The 23,662-nt window shown below is 31.8% G+C and overlaps 1 protein-coding gene across 2 annotated transcripts in view; it reads left to right on the top strand.

Annotated features, from left to right (window-relative positions):
* LOC124362878 (epidermal retinol dehydrogenase 2-like) overlaps positions 1-23,372 on the top strand; it is a 60,449-nt gene extending 37,077 nt beyond the window's left edge. Inside the window, exons 1-8 of one of the 2 annotated variants that reach the window (XM_046817746.1) lie at positions 6,770-6,967; positions 8,429-8,588; positions 10,886-11,040; positions 12,138-12,315; positions 16,888-17,017; positions 18,144-18,261; positions 19,591-19,716; positions 22,808-23,372. In XM_046817746.1, the coding sequence (XP_046673702.1) occupies positions 8,445-8,588; positions 10,886-11,040; positions 12,138-12,315; positions 16,888-17,017; positions 18,144-18,261; positions 19,591-19,716; positions 22,808-22,877 (921 nt within the window). In that variant the 5' untranslated portion in view covers positions 6,770-6,967; positions 8,429-8,444 and the 3' untranslated portion in view covers positions 22,878-23,372. Of the gene's footprint in view, positions 1-6,769; positions 6,968-8,428; positions 8,589-10,885; positions 11,041-12,137; positions 12,316-16,887; positions 17,018-18,143; positions 18,262-19,590; positions 19,717-22,807 lie in introns of those variants that run through there. The other variant, XM_046817747.1, reaches the window with a different exon arrangement.
* The last annotated feature ends 290 nt before the right edge of the window (positions 23,373-23,662 follow it).

Genomic DNA, 23,662 nt, shown 5'->3' with positions numbered 1-23,662 from the left:
CGATCTGCATCCTTCTTATTCCATTACAAAGAACCAAACAAAAGAAATTCCTGTCCAAACTTGATTTCGATGCTGCAACTGTATGTGTACTGTTCCAGGAAGGAATAAGAAAAATAAGTAGTAGTAATCTCTCCCCATCCTGAAAACGTGAATCATTGCGTCCTAAAAAAGAATGCAATTTTTATATAGTGAAGAATGGAACATAATTGATCATCATAAAAATATGACTCCATCGATAATATGTAATAAGAGTGGATGTTACCGACAAAGATAAACATTTAGGAAGAAAAGTTCAAGGAATTCAACTACAAAGTATGCAGGAACTGGAATACTTTAGGGATCTTCTTCTCCGGCTTTTAATTATACAGGATAACAAAAAGGGGGTCCTTAATTTAAGAAATAAATAACTAAGTCCAAAGTAGATTCACTAGTGTATTAAAAGAATTAAGAAAATCCCAAAGTGTATTTTAAAATAATGTGTTCGTAGACACCTACAGTCATTTCAATACAAGTTTCTCTTTTTACACTACGCACATCGTAAAAAAAAATAAACCCTCGTCCAGACCCCCTAAAGGTCGGAACACACATATCCGCACCGTGCCGGACACGTGAGTCGGCCGAGTGTCGGTGCGGGCTCGGCTCGGTTACCGTGAGGCCACACACGTCCGTACGTAGTCCGAGCGCAACAATCTTACTGTTTAGACAAGAGCATGTTTCTATTGGATTTCTAAGTGACAGATACTTAAAAAATATTCAGAAGATTAAGTATTACTTGAGATGAAGAATGTTAATTTTATTGTTGTAATTTTTATTAATCGCTGTGGTGAATAAAGGTTGGGACACACATATCCGCACCGCGCCCGACACGTGAGTCGGCCGATTGTTGGCCGTCATACGGTGACAAAATTGCAGCGCAGTATTCAACCTGCAAGTCCACACATTGTCCGCACCCGACACCAGACCGTCGTGGCCGCACCGTGCCCGCACCGTCACCGATATGTGGAGTTTGAATTTTGACGGGCACGGTGCGGTCTACGAGCGGCATCATATGTTGTTTACTGTTGCGTTCTTCTTTTTAAAAATATTTAAGTAGTCTACACGTTATATTTTATTGAATTATTTAGTATAGCCCTACAACCTCTACATCCTGTGTTCGCGTACAAAAAATCATATTTATTGATAAAAGTATTAAATTTTTCTTTCCTTAGAGTAAACTAGTCATATTATCTTATTGTGCATATTTTCTTATTACAACAAATTTGAAAACCATGTTGTACATTAAGTGATTTTAAACAACTAAATTCGAATTATGAAAAAATCTATAAACATTTTTCATTGATTAAAAAATGACAAGCATGTAATTATTTGAGCAAAAATATTTTTTTCTTTGATGTATTGAAGTTACTTGATAAATTTATTCCGGTATTTTGTAAGAGTCATTTAGAATGTTTCTACGACATTTTTATTTTTTTTATTTCTTCACTTTAATAAAGTAAAAATAAAAATATTTTATTTACAATATGATTTTCAAGCAAGAAAAAACCCATGTTTAAAATAAATAATAATAATAATAAATCATTTATTTCCCCATAATAACAAACTGAATATTACAAATAAATATTATTGCCAGTGCTTAGTAATAAATAATACTATGACATAACGTATTTACAATAGCATGTAAATAACAAATACAAAAAAATGTTTTCTACTTACTTTATTTCTAATTTATGTACTTTAGAGCAATAAAATATAAAAAGTAGGTTACATCCTTTTAGATTTTTCTTTTTTTTTTAAACTGAATAATTAGGCCAATAGATTTACAAAATAAGGGAAATTTAGGTACCCCATAAAAGGCTGTGCCTGTGTTGGGATACTATATACAAAAAGGGTAAAAAAATAAAAATAGCGGAATCGAGCAAGAATGAAATGATAAAAATGAGTTATTGTAGCTTATGTAGTAAATAATATACTATTACGCATCAAAGTTTAAATTTTTTTTAGTATAACTAGTATGCTGTATTACACAAAAAGGATTTATGCATGATTTACAATTCAAATATTAGGCTTTATACATGCAACATTAAATATTATATTATAAATAATTATTTTATATTTGCTCTAACGTGTCTATTTTAAATATTATTATAATTTACCAGACAAGACTAACCATCCTAATTTATTATCTTAAACTTATACTCATTATCATTTTGAACGATCATCCATACTCTAAGTTTTTTCAGAAAATATATTTATGTTTCTAATATTTTTTGACTAATTCTTTGACAAATAATGTCCTCGGATCTATAAAAGAAAAAAAATGTGTAAAATGTGTTTTTTGTATGTTCTCCAGTATATATTTTACAAATATTTAGTATGTTTTTACAAATTATTATAAACGGGGCTTGCAACATGGCAAACTCTCTGGCATCACACAATAGCTCTTGGGTTTAATACAAAAAACACCAAATATACTGTTTATAGTGTATTTGACCGAAATTCACTGCAATGAAACACAATGAACAAGAATTATAGGGATAAAACATGTAACCAAGATAATGATATTTACAAATTTTACATACTAGTTGATTGTACAAAGCTTTACTGTAGCATTGCAATGTTTCATTCATCACAGAGATTAATAAACATAACAACAATGAAATTAACAATTATCTCAAGCAATACTTAAATCTTCCGAATATTTTTTAAGTATCTGTCACTTCGAATTCAAAAGAAACATGCTCTAGTACAAACAGTGAGATTGTTTGCGCTCGGACTGCATACGGACATGTGTGGCCTCACGGTAACCGAGCCGAGCCCGCACCGACAATCGGCCGACTTCACGTCTCGGGCGCGGTGCGGATATGTGTGTCCCAACCTTAAAACATTGCAATGCTACAGTAAAGCTTAGTACAATCATGTAAAATTTGTAAATAACATTATCTTGGTTATATTTTTGATCCCTATTATTCTTGTTCATTGTGTTTTCATTGTAGTGAATTTCGGTCAAATACACCATAAACATTATATTATTTGGTATTTATTGTATAAAGCTTGTAGTGTGAGGCAAGAGTTTGCCATGTTACAAGCCTTTTTATAATAATTTGTAAAAAAAATAGTACATATTTGTAAAATATTGGACTAGAGAACATGTTTTTTTCTTGCATGAAAATCTTATTGCAAATAAAATATTTGTATTTTAACTTTATTGTAGTGAAAAGAATAAAAATAACAATGCCATAGAAACATTCTTAATATGATCCATATAAAATACCAGAATAAATTTATCTAGTAACTTCAATAGGTACATCCAAGATAATTAAAATTTTGCGCAAATAACTGTACCCTTGTTATTTCTTAATAATGAAAACTTTTTATAGATTTTACATAATTCGAATTTAGTTGTTTAAAATCACTACAACAATAATACTACATAATTTTTAAATTTGTTGTAATTTGAGCATAATAAGAAAATATAACTAGTTTACTCTAAATGTAAAAAATATTAATACCTACCTACTTTTATCAATAAATATGATTTTGTACGCGAACGCAGGGTGTAAAGTTAGTAGGCTATAATTCAATAAAATAGAACGTTTAGACTACTTAAATAGTTTTAAAAAGAAGAGTGCAACAGTAACCAACATAGAATTATATTTCAAAACTCTATTCAAATTTATGCTTTTTCAATTTCTCATTTTCCGTAATCTTCTTCCACACATTCTCATTATACTCTGCATTCCGATATTTTTCACTTGATTGATCATAACTTTAAATAATATGATAAATAAATAACAGGATAAATAATAGATAAATAACAGGAAACTTCCTTACTTCTTCGATTGTTCTATATCCATGCCTGATGCCGCTCGTAGACCGCACCGTGCCTGTCAAAATTCAAACTCCACATATCGGTGACGGTGCGAGCACGGTGCGGCCACGAAGGTCTGGTGTCGGTGCGGACATGTCTGAACTTGCAGGTTTAATACTGCGCTGCAATTCTTTCACCGTATGACGGCCAACAATCGGCCGACTCACGTGTCGGGCACGGTGCGGGCATGTGTCCCGGCCTTAAATCATGGTCACAGTTGCTAATGATCAATTTGATCGTACCCTTTTTGAATACTGGGTGGCCATAAGTTAGTTGTCACTAGCAGTCCATTTATTCTGTTCCTTTGTTTGTTTTTAGCCAACAATTCGGCAACCTGAATCCATGAGGGTTTGAAGTTCATTTGTTCTGTTAATTTTGGAAATGAAGGATTTGATACATCTTATCTGCCAGGAGTCGACTAGCAAATGTCCTAACCCGAAAAGGAAAGGCCACGGATGGACGAACCCAAGACTGTATAAACATTCCTGTATTGAGTTTTTTTCTGTACTGTAATGAGTAATTTTCTGCTGTTTTCTTAAAACTCTCTGTTTTGCTCTCATAACACTGTTAAGTTATGTTTATAAATTATGTTAAATTTATAAAATGCATTAGTTCTTAAAACTGAATGAAACTTTGGACGGAAACTGATAGAAAGGATGTGTTGAGGATGTTACCCATTTTCAGGTTAGTAAAATACACAGTGGTCAGCACCAGTCGTAAAATTTAACAGTATACTTTACACTGAAATAATTAGTGTTTACAAAATTTATTTATTGGTAGAAACAAATGAGAACACAATTCTTCACTTCTCTAGGGTTTAAACATTCAAAATATATCAAAGTATATCTTAATAACCACTCATAAATAACTCCAATATTATAAACCAAGACGGCTGTCTTGAGGTATGTTCAACAACCGTTCAGCGAGAGGGTTATAAACAAACAGACAACTAGTTACAGAGCTCACTACCAGGGAGAAGCACTAAATACAACGGAGTTCGAAGTGCATCATAGTATACAATAATTTGTTGGTTTCTTAAAAAAAAAAAAAAATCTACTTAGACAACTGTAGAATAATTTTGTTTTTCATCTATACTATGAACTGTCTAAATAGTAGTCTAAATATTTTGAAAAATCAGGTCTTAAGAGGTTAATGTGTTTTTTTCCAAAACTTCCTCATGTAATGTTAGTTATAGGTATAGTAGAGTTGACATATCACGGAATTTCTCCTGAGATTACTGGATTTCAATGGAAAAGTATAGTTCCGGGAAAGTTTTTATAAAAACAAGATTTCTCATTTTTTACATTTTTATGCAGAAGTGCGTTGTATAACGGAAATGTTTTTGATAACGAAAAGTATTTATGTTTGTTACTTTATTATATCATGTAATGAATTCCAAAGCTAAACCTTTGATTACATTAGTACACAAGAAGTATAATCAAATGCTAAACCCATTCCCCCTTTACACTTTAAAGTCTATCGTTATTACTCTTTGTCTTTTTTTTCTGCACGAAACTTCGATCATAGCTTATAAAAGAAAAAAGAAACGTCGTTAGCTTTTACCTTTATGTACAAATCTGGTATCTGATTTTAAACCAACCTCGCAAGGACTAAGAGATTTGAAATGTTACACATAGCTTAGAACTGGATCGCAATGGAATAATGTGCAATATTAATACTGTAATACGAGTAAGAACATAGTATATATTTTTAAGTAAGAATAAAATAAAATTCTAATGCTTTTGCATTTTGTTATGAGTAACCATGACGGCAACGAGAAAAACAGAATGAACAAAATTTTAAACAGGGTTTTCTGTGAAAGTTTATGAATTGACATTTTTCTGTAAGTTACCAACACATGTGATCAAGTTACTTTGTTTTATGGGCTGGTATCGTATAAAGACTGAATATTTTAACGACCTGTAATTTGTTACTTTATTTTACTTTTCAGACACTTTTTCGTTTTACGTAGGGCGCATGATTGGTGATTATACATGAAACAACTGTTTCTTAATATTCACGACTTTGTTTAAAATTGTACTGGTATTTTATCTAACAAACTACTATACATTTTAGTACAATCAAAATGGAATCATGAACCTGTTTGAATGTAAGTTAAATAAACTAGCATAGTCCATTTTAAAAACGTGTTTTAAAGTGAACTTATTAATTGAATTATAGGCTAATTAGTTCACGATGCAAGGTTTCTTGATTTCCATTTGTAGAGATGTTGTTTTCTCTTGTCTGCCCAAAAGAAAAAAAAGAAGAATAATAGTAGATGCAATCAAAGGTAAGTAATGTGTCAAGTATAGTTTTAGATGACATTCTTGTCAAGAGTCATATAAAATAATACAGTATAGTTTTTAAGGTTTGTTGAAAAAAATAGCATTCACAATCAATTACAAAATCCATCTTGTCGTCGTTCTAGTACTGGCTCGAACTCTACAAATGAGTGGTAACTCATTTCAGTTCAAAGCTATAAATGTTAGTTATCCTTATAAACGTTATACATTTAATGTTCAATAAAAAAGGACAATGATGGTAGGTATCAAAATCTGTTACTGCAGGTTTATATTGTAGTCTAGTTTTATTAATACTAAAATATTGAATATTAGATACTAGCTGATAAGGTGGCGTCACAATTTTGAAACTTTTGCTTAACTTTAGAACTTAAATAGTAAAAGAGGAGAATCTAATCTTAAACTCAGTTAATTTCAAAGTAAAAAAAGAATCGTGTGTGCATTCTGATGATATTGTGGTTCCATATTCGCACAGACGCGGGGCAGAACCAAAGAGTAAAAAGAATAAATTACATTTTTTCGATCCTAACAGCTGACTGTATTTGTTTGTTTGTCTTTTGTGCCATTGAAACCGGGTATGTCTGTACTCCGTTGTTTTTTGTAATGTTGCAGACAAATTTTCGTGCAGTACTGGTTTAGTCATTGTTTGTTTATGTGTATGTGGGAGGAAAATAATCATGTGGTTTAGCCTTGAGTTTGATAAGCTAATAGGAGTATTTATCTTATCTACTAAATTGACTATTTGATCATTAGTCTTACACATGTACTTAGGAAAGAGTTCAGTTTGGTAGAGTAAAAGGTAATGCAATATTTTATCAACACTTAAATAGTCTATTTATTAAGTTTGTAATTAGGTAAATAATATATGACAGTTATACTTATTATTCTGATAGATGGGTGTTGATGGGATGACAATGCTAAATTTAAATCTTGTGTCAGCTCTAGAATTTTCAGTTAACAACATAGCATTAGAAACAACTAGGCATAATAATTATTCTTATTTTGTAAGAAACAAATTGTCTGATTTTTAATTTCAATACATTAAGACTTCAGTAAATAGGCTATTAATTTACTTTAGCCACTTCACACTATTTGTCAAAATTTCAACTTAAAATAAGAAAATAAATTTATAGGAGATTAGTACAATAGATAATAAAGGAAGACAGCTGAAATTGGTTACAGTATAATAAGCAGCCACCAACATAATCGGATGATGATTATCGAATACAATAATTGTATTCATTATTGATCATTGCTAGCTTTCTTTATTTAGACTAGTGACATCATTACCAGCTGTTGTTATTTCGTTTATGTAGGAGAAGGTTATTGAGAACGACAAGAACAATGGCAATCAATATGCATATATTGACTCAAAACGTTTTTATAAACACTGAGCAGTGATTTAAATGGCTGTAAGATTCACTAATCCTATTAATAATTGTGCAACATGTTACACCTGGAATAATGTTTTTTTTTAATAATTTTAATTTGTTAATTATAGCAATCCAAAAACTGGCAAGTAAATTACCTCTATTGGCAGACCACTTTTCAGGTTTTGCTTGGATATTTTATAAAAAAATATAAAAATCACTAAAAGTTATTTGATTATGCATTGTCATATATAATTTTTTCGTACTCCCTCGCTCAATACTACTGTCAAAGACAGCTAGAATATCAGTAAAATATTGAACATTATATACTAATCAATAGATCATATCCACTATCAAAAGCTCTAATTACATTTTGCAACATACTAAATTTTACCACATTTAGACGCTATTTCACGGCAATGTTTGAACATTGTATTCGTGACATTTATCAGTTGTTGGGACAATAAAATATTGCATTTTCTGTGCCTAACAGTTGTTGGGCTCAAAATTATTTATTAGAACATATGTAATAAATGCATTTTTGTGGATTAAAAGAGAAATAATCAAACTTATTTAAAAATTGTGTTTAAAATTAAATACTTAGAACATAAGGCTTCCTGTTTGTTCATTTGAATATTATGTGGTTGAATAAATGAAAACTCAAGTAAAATAAAATGTCTGTGTTTCCTACTGTGAAATGTTGATATTTCTGACAGTATTTTTCACAAAAGACAGCAATATTGATCTGGTTTTTTTAGTAATAAGTTGGTATGATTTTTTATTGGCTACCTTTTAGTACCTATACCTTACATTTTCTTTTAACTTGATTTTTTAAACATTTTTTATATAAATAATTTTTGTTTTGTCTCACAAAAGTGTAAATTTTTCAGATTCAATCTGTGAACTATGCTCTCTACAATTTCATCTTATGCTGTGCTCGTAGCTGACATATTACTTCTTTTACTGAAAGTCTTAATTGGAATAGTGGAAGCCTTGTATCAAGCTGTAGCCCCTGCACAAGAAAAATCCGTCTCCAATGAAACCGTCCTCGTAAGTTGTATTATAGAAATTTTGTAGAATAAGTTTTTTTTCTAATATAAAATGTTAAAATCTCCCTATGCAAAATACTGTAAAAGACTATGTCCCTGTGTAAAAAGAATTCCTTTAGAGTCCTGTTCAGAATCATTTAGAATCAGTACGCACCTTGGAAAATTTATAAATTATCACTCAAAAATGTTTAAATCCCTCCAAAATAAACAAAATTACAAATTAAAGCTAACTATATTTTTTGTTAACTGATTATTGGTGCACCTTATTTATAATGTTTACTGTAGAACTAAGTAAGTTGTAGTATGTAATAACTATTATTATTATCAAATAATCTTATTTCAAACCTGACATTTTTTCACTAGCTGCTGTTTTGTGTAGAGGTTATTTTGCTTTGCATGGTATGCTAGGTCAGTACTGATGGTGTCTTGCATACCACACCATTGAAATGACATTGATAGAAGTTCTTACCTAAACTTGAATTTGAAATTGATGTATTTTACTAGTGTACGGCAAAATTCTTCTTAATTAATCTGTGCACTTGGTAGTATTAAAGCTTTTAACCCTTAGAACTCTGACGTCCAAAAAATGTGCCAAAAACTCCAGTGTCCAATAGGTTGGACATTTGATAAGCAGTGTTGCTTGCTATGTATGATCCAAATGCATTTAATTTGTGATAAACCTAATCTGAATAGTTGTAAAATATAACAATGTAGTAAACATTGATGCTCTATGGAATGTTTTTCATTAATGAATGATGCAGTATCAACTTTTTATCAGTATCAGGTAGTCAGTTTATTTTTGGTTTGTCTGTATTTTTGGTTACTCTCTAAAGCTTTTTTTCTCTTTTATGAGTATTTTACTTTGTATTTTTTGCTGTGTTACTTATATAACAAAGTTTGTGTTGAGTTAACATTTGGTGATTTCATATCGTAGTTATTGGTTGGAATAAAAACCCTATGTAAATAGTAAACATTTTTCCGTTATGAATACATTTTGTACTGTTTAGATTACTTATTCAGTAAAGTTGGTAGAAAATACTGATTATAATGGAAAGCAAAAAACTATGAATTAATCATTTGTGTTATAACAAAGACAAAATGCCCGCATATCTCTTGACATTTCACTTCTTGAGAGATTTGTTAGCAATTAAGAAAACGCCTAATTTTTTGGATAATGAAAGCAAGTTCATAAAATTAAGTACATTAGTAATTAAGTTATTAGAAGATTGAAAAGTAATAATGATTTTTTATAGGTTAATGTAATTTCATTCAGTTATAAGGGCTGAATGTTTAATTTTTAAAATATATACATTTATAAAATAAACTTATAAAAAATAATAAAATAGGATTTCTAGCTAAATATTTTTATTTTTTATATGTAGAGTTTTCTAAAAAAAAAGAATCAAATCATGCCTTTATGTACTAAATAAAGTTATAGTTTTTTACAAAATTAATAAAAAAACCATGGAGAATAGGTCACGAGACAGTAAAAATAATGCAACAAAAACCATCATCCGGGATATCAGCTTACCACCAGATGACCTACTGTGGGAAACCAATTCTGCCCTGGGAGGTCACATGTGGTGAACCACAATTGTTACCAGAAGACCCCACCTGGGAACTGAGGAGACCTCTCATAGACAGAGCCCTCTAGCCAATCCGAGACTTAGAACCCCTTGGGTGCGACACAGTAGGGTAGGCTGTGCCTCCTCTGGAGAGGGAAGGCACCACCTTAGTATAAAACCCAAAACAGTCAAAAACCTCGTAAGTCCTGACCAGTGTAGATGTATCCGTCTTAGTACCGCAACATTTTGCATTCAGTCATGTCTTTGTTAGGCATCTTGATGTTGGCGCTGGGTAATTCACGCTATCCCTCGGCTCTAATGTATATCTAGTAGTCTCCACTAATATTTGGAACATGTAAGAGTAACTTTTATTCAACCATTAATTGTCACATTTAACCAGTCTTGTTTGCTTTGCTTTAATAAAGTAATGATTCTCTCAAGCATTTAAGTTTGCCCATTATTTACCATCCTGACTTAGACGGTATACCCCAACCATACTTAACACTCTGATCCTATCTAGAAAAAAAATGTTGTAAAGACTAGTACCAGAACAGACGCGCCCAAATACACCTGTGCATGACCACAACAGTTCATTTTCCTTTCAAGAATTCAATAATAAATTAAATACACAAACTAAACTTTAGAACTTAATGTTTACTAGAACTTTCTATTTTTGTAACTAATGAGAATTATAGAATCTTGTTTCATACATTCCATTCTCTATTTGTTTTAGATAACCGGAACAGGACATGGAATAGGCAGAGAATTAGCTTTACAGTTTGCTGCCCTAGGAGCCAAGATAGTCTGTGTTGACATTAATGCAGAGGGCAATGAACAGACAGTCAAAGAATTGAAAGACCGAGGCTATACAAGAGTCCATCGCTATGAGTGAGTAACTTTTTAACCTTATAATCTTTTTTTAAGAATAAGCATCTAACATTTTTGTATTTTTTATAAAAAATGCAGACTGCAACTGTCAGGGATATAAGGTTACTCCCCCTAACAGAGGGTGGTAAACACTACCGAATATAAGTTTATTTCATTCTTAGTGTTCCAGGAAGATTCTTACAAACTGTTTGCCATCTACAAATCCTTTTTTTATTCTTCATTTCAGATTGGTCTTACATGTCCTGATCAACATTACCTTCCACCTCTAAGCTAATCTTATCTCTTTCAGCACAATGAAATAAAACTAATTGGTTCCACTCATAATAGATTGTTATACATTATTATTTATCGTTATTACAGTTAACTACTCTTACATCCAAGTATGAGATTAGGACTAACTATTGATAAACAAAGAATAAGTCAATAAATAAAGCATTAATATTTTGTAATCTATTTTATAAGGCTTAATTTTGTGTTTATAATAGTCCTTTAATTATACAACTTTGTTATTTACACTACCCAAATGGAAAATAATAAGATTGTTGTACATCAGCTTCTGGCAGAGAAACGTGCAAAATTTGTATTACATTTGAAGTTATCTACCTAATTAAGTAAAAAATCTAACAAAAGTAAAAGCAAGTAGTTAAGTTTAATTGTAAAATCAAGGTGAATTTAAATCAAGGTTATCATATACATTTATGAGTTTAGCTCCAGTTCAGCTTCCTATTCTGGAATCAGACGCTATCACAGACTTGACTCCTGGAATCTTGGGTTAGGTTCCATATTTGTTAATATCTACTTTATTACCTACAATCATATGAATTATTACCATAGATAAGGCTTTAGATACTATATATTTATCCGTTTTACCTTAAATGTTTTTACCTAGTAAAAATACTTTTTTAATTCAAATTCAGTCTACTACTCAAAATATTTCATTTTCCAAACGTCAAAATTATGTACTCTTAGTATTTTAAAATTATGATTGATTAAAATTGATTACTGTTCATTTTCGTGATGTTTATAACCTAATGATGCCAGTTTTGAGTTAAATAGTAAAATATTTGTAATAATCTGGTGTTCTGTGTTTGCAACAGGTGTGATGTGTCCAGTAGGGAGAGTGTGTTGGAGCTGGCTGAGAAGGTGGGGCGAGAAGTGGGAGATGTGACTGTACTTGTCAACAATGCTGGTATCATGCCTTGTCATCCATTTACCTCCTCCAGCCATGAAGAGATCATGCGAATTTTCAACATCAATGTCTTTGCTCATTTTTGGGTGAGTAAAGATGAATGTACATATGTTCAACTAAATAAATGGGGTCTTTTGTAGAAGAGGGCCACCAGTCTTGAAATATGTTCTTTAGCAATGGCATATTGTTTGAAGGGTCTTATTCTGATTGTTAATGTTAGGGGCACTTAACTGAAACACGGAAGGCCTATAGTAGGCAAGATTCACTATTGTTGCGTTATCTTATCTTATCAACCAGTGAGCGCCGAGCCGCGCGTCGCCCGCCACTCCGTTATCTGATATATTCAGTGGTCAGTCAGTCTCGTGTATCTACTTGTTCTAATTATGTCGCTGTTCTTGTTGTCCCAAGAAGTTAATAGCAAGGAAAAAGCCGTTAGGTATCTACAAACCATAAAAGTGTTGCATAGTGAACGGGTGTATGCTGAAGGACACAATATGACACTTCAGTTGAGTGAAACCAAGGATCGCTGGCGATGCAGCTTAAGGCAATGCCGTAGGAGTGTTGGCCTGAGGAAAGTTATGTGGTTGGAAAATTCAAAGATTCCATTGGACACATTTGTATTATTTGTCTATTGCTGGTCACAGGAATACACAACTACAAAATTTTGCAATAAAGAACGTAATATGTCATCCCACACAATAACTGATTGGAAAAAATATTTACGTGAATTGTGTGCTGACAGCTTGTTGCGTAACCCAATCAAAATTGGAGGTCCTGGTTTAACGGTTGAGATTTATGAGTCATGTTTTACCAAGAGAAAGAACAATGTAGGCCGTGTTTATCCACAGCAATGGATTTTCGGCGGAGTATGTCGAGAAACAAAAGATTGTTTTCTGTATGCTGTACCAAATAGAACTGCAGCCACCTTGTTGTCCTGCATTAAGGAATGCATTTTCCCGGTACAAAAATAATGTCAGATCTATGGAGCTCGTACAATGGTATTACTAATATGCCAGGAATGCAGTATGAACATTTGACTGTTAACCACAGTGAAAACTTCGTCTATCCGGAAAATGGCACTCACAAAAAACAAAACAAAAAACATTGTCCTCAGGAAATGAGCCTGCATGGGCTATGATGCCTGTGCGCAGACTCGAGTTGCTCACGCCTGAAGAAATAACGGACTGGATACACATTTAAAAAAAATTAATACCTATAAAATATAATACACTATTATATACCACATACATACGTGAATATGGAATAAATATATTAAAAGGATAAAACCGTGTAATTTTAATATGTACCTGTTTTAAAGAATTGAATATTATTAATTTTAAAAACATTTACATATTAGCAACAAGGGTAAATAAGCAGGGTCACCGCAGATTATAATGGGGTAGTGATAATGAATAATGATGGGATAGGAGTAAACAATAGAATCTTTGTGGGCGTCAGCAAAGCGAAGAAATAGAAAAGAATGTGGTACAAGTAGGGCTTTGATAGATTCGTACCTTTGCGAGTTCATGTGGTGGCGAAGAAACAAAGATGACGATATGTTTCAAGCTGTCTGGCGGGACATGAACCTATTCTGGCCTCTACAAGAATAAACCCTTATATAGTTTGTAACATAATTATTTTTTTTCTTTAAAATGTGTTCAAATTGTGTCCAATACATATATAGGCTACTGAGTGTACAATGTGTGTTTGTTGGTCCTGTATTCATAGAAAATATTTCAAGACTGGTGGTCCTCTTCTACAAAAGACCCAATAAGTAAATCGAGAAAATTACAAAATCCAAGTCTACTGACAAATTGTGGCTTAATACATCAAATGCCACACTAACCCAATGGGGCCGGCCTATATGACATTGTCAATTTTTATGCCCTATAGAATTCTTACATAAATAGAATATATACAAAGTTTCTCCTTTCACTCAGTCACTGGATTCTCCCCAGGATTGAACTGGTCTGGCATAGTGTTCGTGCAGGTTGTAGCACTAATTTGTGAACTCTACAATTACATCCAGGGCAGAAGAAATTGGTTTTCTTTTTCAAGTTTTTACACTCACATATGGCACACAAGCGACAGTTCGTGTTGGCAAGTTTTACGAGTTCATGATCAGGGTCAGGGTCAGGAACATCCCCAGGTGGAACAACATCTTCTCTGTCTGTCTTACACAACTGTGAGAGAACACTTACTAGGATATCACATCTGCTACATGGTCTGTCAGGTTTACCTCAATCTCAGAATAAACTTCATCATCAGTAGAAATAGAATGATCCAAAAACAGCTCTCTAACATTGCATGATTGGTCTCTAAAGTGTTCACCCATAATAAACAACTAAAACTATAACCTATGAAAGCTGAACCAAGTAATAACAACACTGAAACACTACAAAATACATTTTTACATAGATACTATTGGATTCGTAGCTCCAAACAAAATCCGGCACTTGTTTACAGTTTCACAACAACAACATGGCTGACACAACAACATAGTTGATGTGTATTACATTCTCATCAGCTGTCTGTTGAGAATGATGTTCGATGTTTTACGATAATCTAAGTAAGAACAATAAATCACTACTACAGTTAATACTCTGCCAGAATATATCATATGAAAATCACTTATATAACCTTAACCCATTGGCCTTGTATCACGGAACGGTTCCGTGACAGCTAGTCTGAGCTCAAAATTTATATCACAGAACCGTTCTGTGACAAGTACAGCGCCATCTAATACTCTAATATCATTGTAACACATATGAAAAACTGCAATACTACAATTAATTGAAATTTAAATGAATAATAAGTTACTATAAGAATATTAGTGTACTACAAGAGAAAAAAATCAATATTCTTGGAATTTTCAGTATTTAGAAAAAACATTTATTCTGACAAACTATGCATATTCTAGTATTGCTAGGTAGAGAAATACATTTCAAATAAAATAAAAGCAACAATGGGATATTTTATTTTATATTATTTGAGTAAAAAAAAGTTTTGATTTAAAAAATTCCAAAAAGTTTTTGGTTTTTACAGTATTATTATTTTTAAATTATTACCAAATATATCACTATCTATTTATTATTAAAGCCCATTTCATTTTAATCCAAAAAGATATAAAATATAACCAAATAACTTGAAAAATCAATTTTTTATAAACATATAACAAAACTCTTACGTTGTTGGCATTTTTAATAGGATAACTCCAGTTGAGCTGATAGTAAAAATATGTATAAGCGAATCGGTTAAATGCTACAATTTAAATAACTGTAGATGTTTACTTTGTGGATGAATATTGGTCGCCAATTCTTTTCATGCCAGCTGTAGGGTTAATATAAAATCAACGTCACTAAATTCATGAATCAAGTTGGCAATACCCCACCTTGGGAACGTATATGGTGGAAATTATGCATTAATAATATATTTAAGTAGTAATTAACAATATTATTTTGTCAGATTATATGATACGTACCATGACTATGACCAAAAAATTATATTTGTTGATCTTTATATTTTTATTAAGGACTTATAAAAAACTTGTCTCGAACACAAATGTAGTTCAGGCATATGCCACAACATGTGTCCATGTCACCTGTCGGTATCCGTTGCAAACAATCATGTCCTATTTGCAGTTCTTTAGCTAACCTATACAACTCACTGTGTGTTTCTGACGTGTTCAGGATTATAAATCCTGCCATGTGTGAGATATGGTCAGTGATTCATTTTTTATCCAATAAAAGTATTATATGGTGATAATGCAATGATAATGTAATTTGAGAGAATAGAATATTCTAGTAACCATTCTCTCAAAAAGTATCGCTCTCAGGTGTCCATGTACTTGTATAAAATTGTGTCAAAAAAACTCAAATTTTGCTCTTGATGCATTCCCAAACTCCTCAAAGAGGACCACAAATAATTGGAATTGGACAGAACCTTGATCTTTATGACTTTTTAAAGCAAAGACAGGAATTATCTGTTTTGACAAATTGTCACAGGAAATAAAATGTTGGTATCCCATATCACCCTTGAATCCAGACTGTTGTCTATGGTATGTTGGCACACAACCTCTCTACTATTAAAGTCAAAGCCAAACATGTGACAGTGCAAAATAATGGCACCTGAGTTCTAGGATAGGGTTGTTGTTTTGCTGGTAAACTTCATTCCATGAGTAACAACCTTCAATGCAGAAGCCTACAACACAACATTGACCTAAGCTCTTTTGAGCGGTTTAGAACAAAAGACACAGACATAGGAAATCCATAATTGCTTGATATTGCTCCTCCTCGGTAGTGCAAGGCCTTACACTTAAATTCTCCCACTTCAATAACAATGAAGAAATTAAAATGGCCATAAACTTTTGGCTTTAAGAACATGCAGGAAATGTTTTAAGATAAATTTCAAAACTTGGTTTCTGTATTGGACAAGAGCCTAAATAAATAAGGCAACTATGTAGAAAAACAAAGTTATGCAGAATGTTTTTGATATATGTGTTTTGAAAAATATTTGTTTTTTTTTTGTGTTGTAAAAATACAGTCTTTATTTTAATTAATTAATTAACAACTATGTTGTGTGCCAACCTTATCTCAATGTAACATGTAGTTTTTAGTTATATATTTGTTGATATTATATTAACTGCTACAATTTTTCAGATGCTCCAAATGTTTCTACCAGGGATGGTTCGTAAAAATCATGGACACATAGTTGGTATCTCTTCCATGGCAGGCATTTTAGGATTGACCAATCTAGTCCCCTACTGTGCTTCCAAATATGCAGTCAGAGGTAAGCATCAAGAACGCTTAAGTATGTAAATCGTTACTGTATATAACTGAGAATTTATTAAATTGAATTTTAGTACCTATAATAAACACTGAAGATTGTAAGTTCTTTCATTAAATATATTTATTTTTTAAGGGAACTACTTTTGTGTTAACTAACTCATATTAACTTCCTTGTGTTGGTAGTTATTACTCGTAATACCTTCAATATAATCCCGGTGCATAAAAAGGGCCTTTTCTTCTTCATCTTCATATTTGCATTTTAGTTACCTTAACAAGCTGCACTGTTTAATTTTCTTACATAAACATTAACTCTGTGCCTTTGATGAATAATTCTGATTTGTAAATGTCCAAAAAACAGGTGTGGTTAATGGCACCTGTGCTCGGATTGGACGAGCGGGCATCATATCACACTTCATTGCAAAGTATAATAATGAAATCCTAGATTAACTAAAGTTAATTAAAACCGATAAGTAGAGTTACTACCTTGGTATATTTTAAAATCCTCAAATTTAGTTTATCAGTTATTTTATTGTTATAACATAGTAAAGAACAACAAAGTGACTTCAAGTGTGGTCTCTTAAATACATGAGAATGGAAGTGAGTTTAAACGGCCAGAATAGACACTTGTATAGACTACTTGTACTTGGATTGTAGTAGGCTTCTCCGTAATACGTATGTGTATAAGATTTAAACTCACTTCTGTTCTAATGTATTTTATGTGCCACACACACACACATACACACACATTTCTTCATTAGAACAACAAGGCAAAATAATATATATCTCTGTATGTAGATGTTTTTTGACTGAAGGAGATTTCCAAGATCTGTATATGTGTATATTATTTTAATCAAGGAAACAAATCAAAATCAAGTTTGGCACAAAACATACTAAGACTGGAGTAAATTACAATAGCCACGAATATACACTTTTTGACATTTTTTTTATGGTGCCAAAAAGGCAAAATCAAAGTTGATGTAGGAAAATATAATTAATTTGAACCATAAATGCTCAAACACGTGGAAAGCCTACAAAATAGCATGTGAAGCCGCAGGTAACTGCTAGGTTGAAGTGTAGTTCAATCAGAATTCCTCAGAAGTGCAAGTAGTGTATTTTATTATTTGCAGGGTTGATGGAGGCTTTAGCAGAAGAGTATAGAGAAGATCCTCGACAATTGAACATAAAGTTTACTTCTATTTTCCCATACATTGTGAATACTGGGCTGTGCAAAAAGCCTAAAATCAGGTAATACTTATTATATTTTGTTAGCTATTTTAGGTATGGGACAATTCCAATTTAAAATCAAGGTAATTTCTCAATTCCTTACTTTTTGAGCTTAGTTTAGATGCTGATTATTATTATACTACTTATTAGTCTTTATTTATATACTTATAATGAGTATTAAACCAACTTTGACCTTATTGAGTATTGCACTTACAATGCTTGGAGAACTCCGTTTTGAAACGTTATAGGGAGTTCTAATACTAGCGATTAAGAATCAGCAAAATGCTAAGAATTTGCTTATGTCTATCCTTCAAGACACCTTTATTCTGTTTTGAACACAGTGTAAAATGTTAGACTCAGTTGGGACTAATAAATTTTTTGTAATTAATGAATACAAAATTTTGTTCACACATAAATAAATTAAAATTAAAAATACAATCACAAAAAAAAATGAAACGTAATTTTCTGTTATATATGTTTGTTTAGGAACATAACTTTTTTAAATTTTTATGTGTAATTAATTGTTTTGTTGAAACAACTTTATTTTATTAATCCTTTTTATTTATTAGGATTAATCTTCAACAAAATATTACAACAATTATTAAATAATATTAAAATAAAACAATTATTTTACTAAAAGATAAAAATCAAACTGCAAACATAAAAATTGCATATTACAAGTTCATAGAAAAATGTGTTGATTAAAACATTATATAAGTAACTATTCTCTGCAAAATGTACATAGGACAACATAGAAGTTTTGGTATTTAGTTGTCATTGTGCTACTCAACGTTGTTGTGTGCACATGAGCAGACACTACAGTATTGTGTGTTTTAAATGTTCAGTGTGGGTTCATGTATGGTCCGGGATTGCAAGTAACCCTTTAATGTTTGCTATGAACACTTTGGCTACCAGGTGTTACATTACTAGTATGTGGTAACTCCCAACATCAGACACTGTGTTAAACTTTGTGTTCCTCTGCATTGAAGACACTGGAGGAGAGAATGAAGTAAAACTTTTTTTAGTGAGATGGAGCATTATGTACCTGCAAAAATTGGAGGAGTGGATCAGTTATTTTGGACCAGAGCACTCTAGATGAACTTTTCATATTGTTGGGATTTGCTAAATGCAATGACACATGCATTTCACGTTGTATTATTTTCATACATAAAAAAATACACACACACACACACACGTGTGTGTGTGTGTGTGTGTGTGTGTGTGTGTGTGTGTGTGTGTGCGTGCGTGTGTATTTTTTGTTTAATTCCAAGTTAAATTAAATTGTTTAAAACATCAATCTGAGAGAAAAGTAGCCACCATTATTAATAATGTATTATGTTTTGCTGACAGGTTTCCCAGTTTGTTGGGTATAGTCTCGACCCAAGAAGCTGCTCGCCAAATTATCCAGGCAATGCGGAGAGATGTCACTGAAGTGTCTATTCCTTCAGGACTCCTCACAGTCAATTATGTGTTGAGGTCAGTTATATACATTTTATTAGATTCTTTAGATTTTTATGTATAATTTCTGAATAATTACTTCCCTTAAAATCAGTATATGTGGTATTAGTAGTATGTATTACCCACAATACTGTATTTCTCTTCTTTTTTCAATAAATTTTGAGTACAGTATTTAAAGACATTAAACACAAATTTTTTTATATAGGATTTTTCACTTAAAAATCTAAAGAGTGTATGTCATATAAAAATATCAATTTCTACTTACAATCAAGACACTGTTGTACTTTTAATTAAATATAGTTTAACGTCATGAAAGGACAAAATGTTTAAGATCACAAGAAGTAATTTAGTTTCATAAAAGAATGTAAATTTAGTTTAGATTAAGAACATTTATGAAAGATCAGAACAAAATGGAAATGGATTGAAGCCAAAAAATTTTATATATACTCAATTTTCTCTTGAGATTAGTATTACTCATATGTCTTTTTTGTCTACTTATGCTTTTCAAACATTTTTAAGTGTCTAGATTTGAATACAATGAACCTTATGGGACTTTTTAGCTTTTAAAACTAAAGACTGTCTGTTACAAAAGTGCAGAATGCTATATCACAAACAAGTCACTGTTGGCCTTCAAACTAAATACCATTTAACAAGAAACTGAGTAGGAATGAATCATAGCCAACATTTTTTATTTATGCTTGCTGCGTAATGATATGGAGATGATTACACATGAGTGGAATATAACAGCAAATGAATAGACCTGACTCAGATACAGTATATTGTGAGGGGAGCATTGTTACTATAACATTTGGCACTCTTCATGACCACGTAATGGACAGAATGAACAAACAAGGACATAATACTGTATATGAGATAGGAGAAATTGTAAGTCAATGCCAGAAATATTAAACTTGTATAGCTATCCCTCTTGTATTGTACATTTCAGCTCTTGTTCCTATTCGTTTTTGTTGTGTAGTGTATCTTAATAAATAGGTAGGAATGTATGTATGAACATTTTCCTGAATTTAGAAACTATAGTTATAACTCTTTTAATTGACAGTTTACAATAATAAATCTTTGTTTATCAAACAAGTATATAAAATTGTAATAAAATTTAGAAAAAAGTCTTACAACCAATGCACACATGATGATGATGATGATATTATTAAAATGAAATATCAGAGACCTCCCTTGACCCGTTATAGTGCCACGTAGTGTATGTATATATGTATCACAAAGTGATTCATAAGTGAAGACTTACATGTCTTTTGAATATGTTTATTAATTGGATAACATGAATATTTAGTAAAATGTTATTCTTTCTCAAAATGTCTCTCATAATAAATTACAGTAATTTTAAATGTTATTTGAGACAAATCAGTTGTAAGTTGTGGAGACCATTAGAAAAATTATATTGACCTGTAAGTAAGTTAGTTTCTATTTCTATCCGTGGCACTGCTGCGCTCGCAGTTCCATGCATGTGTGGCATTATTCTGACTCAAGGAGAAGAAATGTACACCATTTTGAGATTGCTGCTGCTGACGTGTGCTTTGTGTGCTTCTTTATAATGTTAGTGTTAATTGAAAACACCATCGCTTGTGAATCAGATCTGTGATTCTTTTCTAAATGCAAAGAAAGTTAAACCAATTGAAATTTATTAGCAAATCTGCATGGTTTATGGACAAAATGCTATGAGTGATTCAATGGTTAGATGGATCAGGCTGTTCAATGAAGGACATGATAAAGAGAAGCTTAAGGGAAACCGTAAGTTTATACTTAGTGCTTTTGCTATGGAATTTCCACAAATCTCACTAATTCATGAAATTGTAACTGAAAAACAAATTTTGAAAATTTTGCTCTTGTTGGGTACCCAAACTTTTTACCGAACAACAACAAAGAATGGCTGGGCAGTGCACTTTAGTTTTATGGCTCACTACGATGGAAATGGTGATGGTTTTCTATCTAGTAGTCACAGGGTATGACATTTGGGCATCTTATGACAACACTGAAACTAATTGGCAGTTGATGGAATGGAGGCACATTTTGTTGTACCCAGTGAAGGTTAAGCCTAAGCAAATCTTGACACCTTGAAAAATCATGTGCACCTGTTTTTGGGACAGAAAAGGCATTTTGCCGATTGATTTCTTACCATGAGGCGAAACAATCAATGCAGATGTTTACTATGAGGCTCTTAAGAAATTTTGATTTTGTAATACAAATCAAAATTCTCTTAATTCATCCATGTACAGCTAGTACATGAAAGAACGTAATTTTTTTAAACTACACAACTAAAGTAAAACTATATTGAAATTCAAATTTACAATTTATTAAAATTTCAATGTTGTTAAGTAACCTAACTCATAAAAACTCCTCAAGTGTATATAATGCCAATTCTTTTAAATGCTTCTTTAAATTTGATTTGAATTTCTTTGAGCTATTTTCATTTTTTTAAATCATTTGGCGATTTTTGAAAAAACTAATTTCTTACATAAGCGGTCTTTTTTAATTCCAAATTGTATTTTTTTTTTTTGGTACAGTACACAATAAACACTGAGGATTACTGTCAAAAGGTGTTGTTTTCTCCACGATAATGCCCAACCTCACATTGCCAACGTGACTAAAAAACTCCTACAGGAATTTGGCTGGGACTTGTTTGACCATCCTCTGTATAGCCCGGACCTCGGTCCTTGCGACTTTAATCTCTTCTTACACCTGAAATCTTATCTTGGTGGTCAACACTTCAACAATGATGACAAGCTGAAAGAACATGTTATCGCATGGTTAAAAACACAGGTGGCAACCTTCTATGAAGAAGGCATACAAAAACTTGTGCCACGCTATGACATGTGCCTTCAAAATTCTGGAAGTTATGTAGAAAAGTAGTTTTAAGAGTTGTAGATTTTTGTACAATAGGTATTTTTTCTGTATCTGTTTAGGTTTTTTATATAACGTAACATAACTTACTTTGTGGAAATAACTTGCAGTAGAGTCAAAAATTAAAAACAAAGATGGAACTGAAATCATGTTTTCTCATCTCCAGTGACAACTATGGAGTGATTAACTATTTTTATGTTCCAAGTGTTGATCTAACTCTGCATCACATTTTCAGGTTATTTCCAGTGAAAGTCACTCGTTTGGTGAAGGACTTTTTGGACAGTGGTTTGGAACCACATGACTGAACCTTTCTTCTTGTGGCTACTGGTGCAGTCAAGTAGTGGAATTTGCACATTTAGTCTAAGGCTAACCGTGGCATTTGTGTGCTGTCTTGATGATACAGTACATCTCTTCATGACTTCAAAACCTTGTCTTGTAAATAGGTTAGGTTAAGTGCCTACCTTGCCTGCCAATTGTTGTAATCACTTGTACTACATGACATCACGTAAATCAATGCATTTACATGTGAAATAGACTAATCAGGGGAAATATTTTACTTTTGTTTACGAGTTCTCAACTCTTACATAACCTGTAAGGTACTTGCCTGTAACTTATTAGACATAGTTATTTCTCTATTTATCTTGTGAAGTTAGTATTAGATTACAGTTTGACTAGATTATTAGACTGTTTTTACATTTGGCTTGAATCGCCTTTTTCTTAAATTTGTTCAACTATTAGTTGTGTTTTTGTGATATTGTTAAGTATAAGCAATTTAAATATACACATGTTTTCGTACAAAGTGTAGCATTCATTATTTTAAATCCATTTTTATTATTAGGTAGATGTTGTGAACAAAATCGGCCTATTGTAATTGTTCCCATCCATGGTAGTACTTACCGAAAATGTCTGCATAAATTCACTAAACATGACACCTTAGAGCATATATATATATATATATATATATATATATATATATATATATATATATGCAATATATATATATCATAGTTTTCTTTTGTTCTCTTAGAACGAGAAGCTTTTATATTGCACCTAGTCCTATAAGGACCTTTGCACTGCTTCCGGAGTAACA

The sequence above is a fragment of the Homalodisca vitripennis genome, chromosome 5 (assembly GCF_021130785.1).
Source record: "Homalodisca vitripennis isolate AUS2020 chromosome 5, UT_GWSS_2.1, whole genome shotgun sequence".
Lineage (NCBI taxonomy): Eukaryota > Metazoa > Arthropoda > Insecta > Hemiptera > Cicadellidae > Homalodisca > Homalodisca vitripennis.
This window is presented reverse-complemented; position numbering and strand designations above follow the sequence as displayed.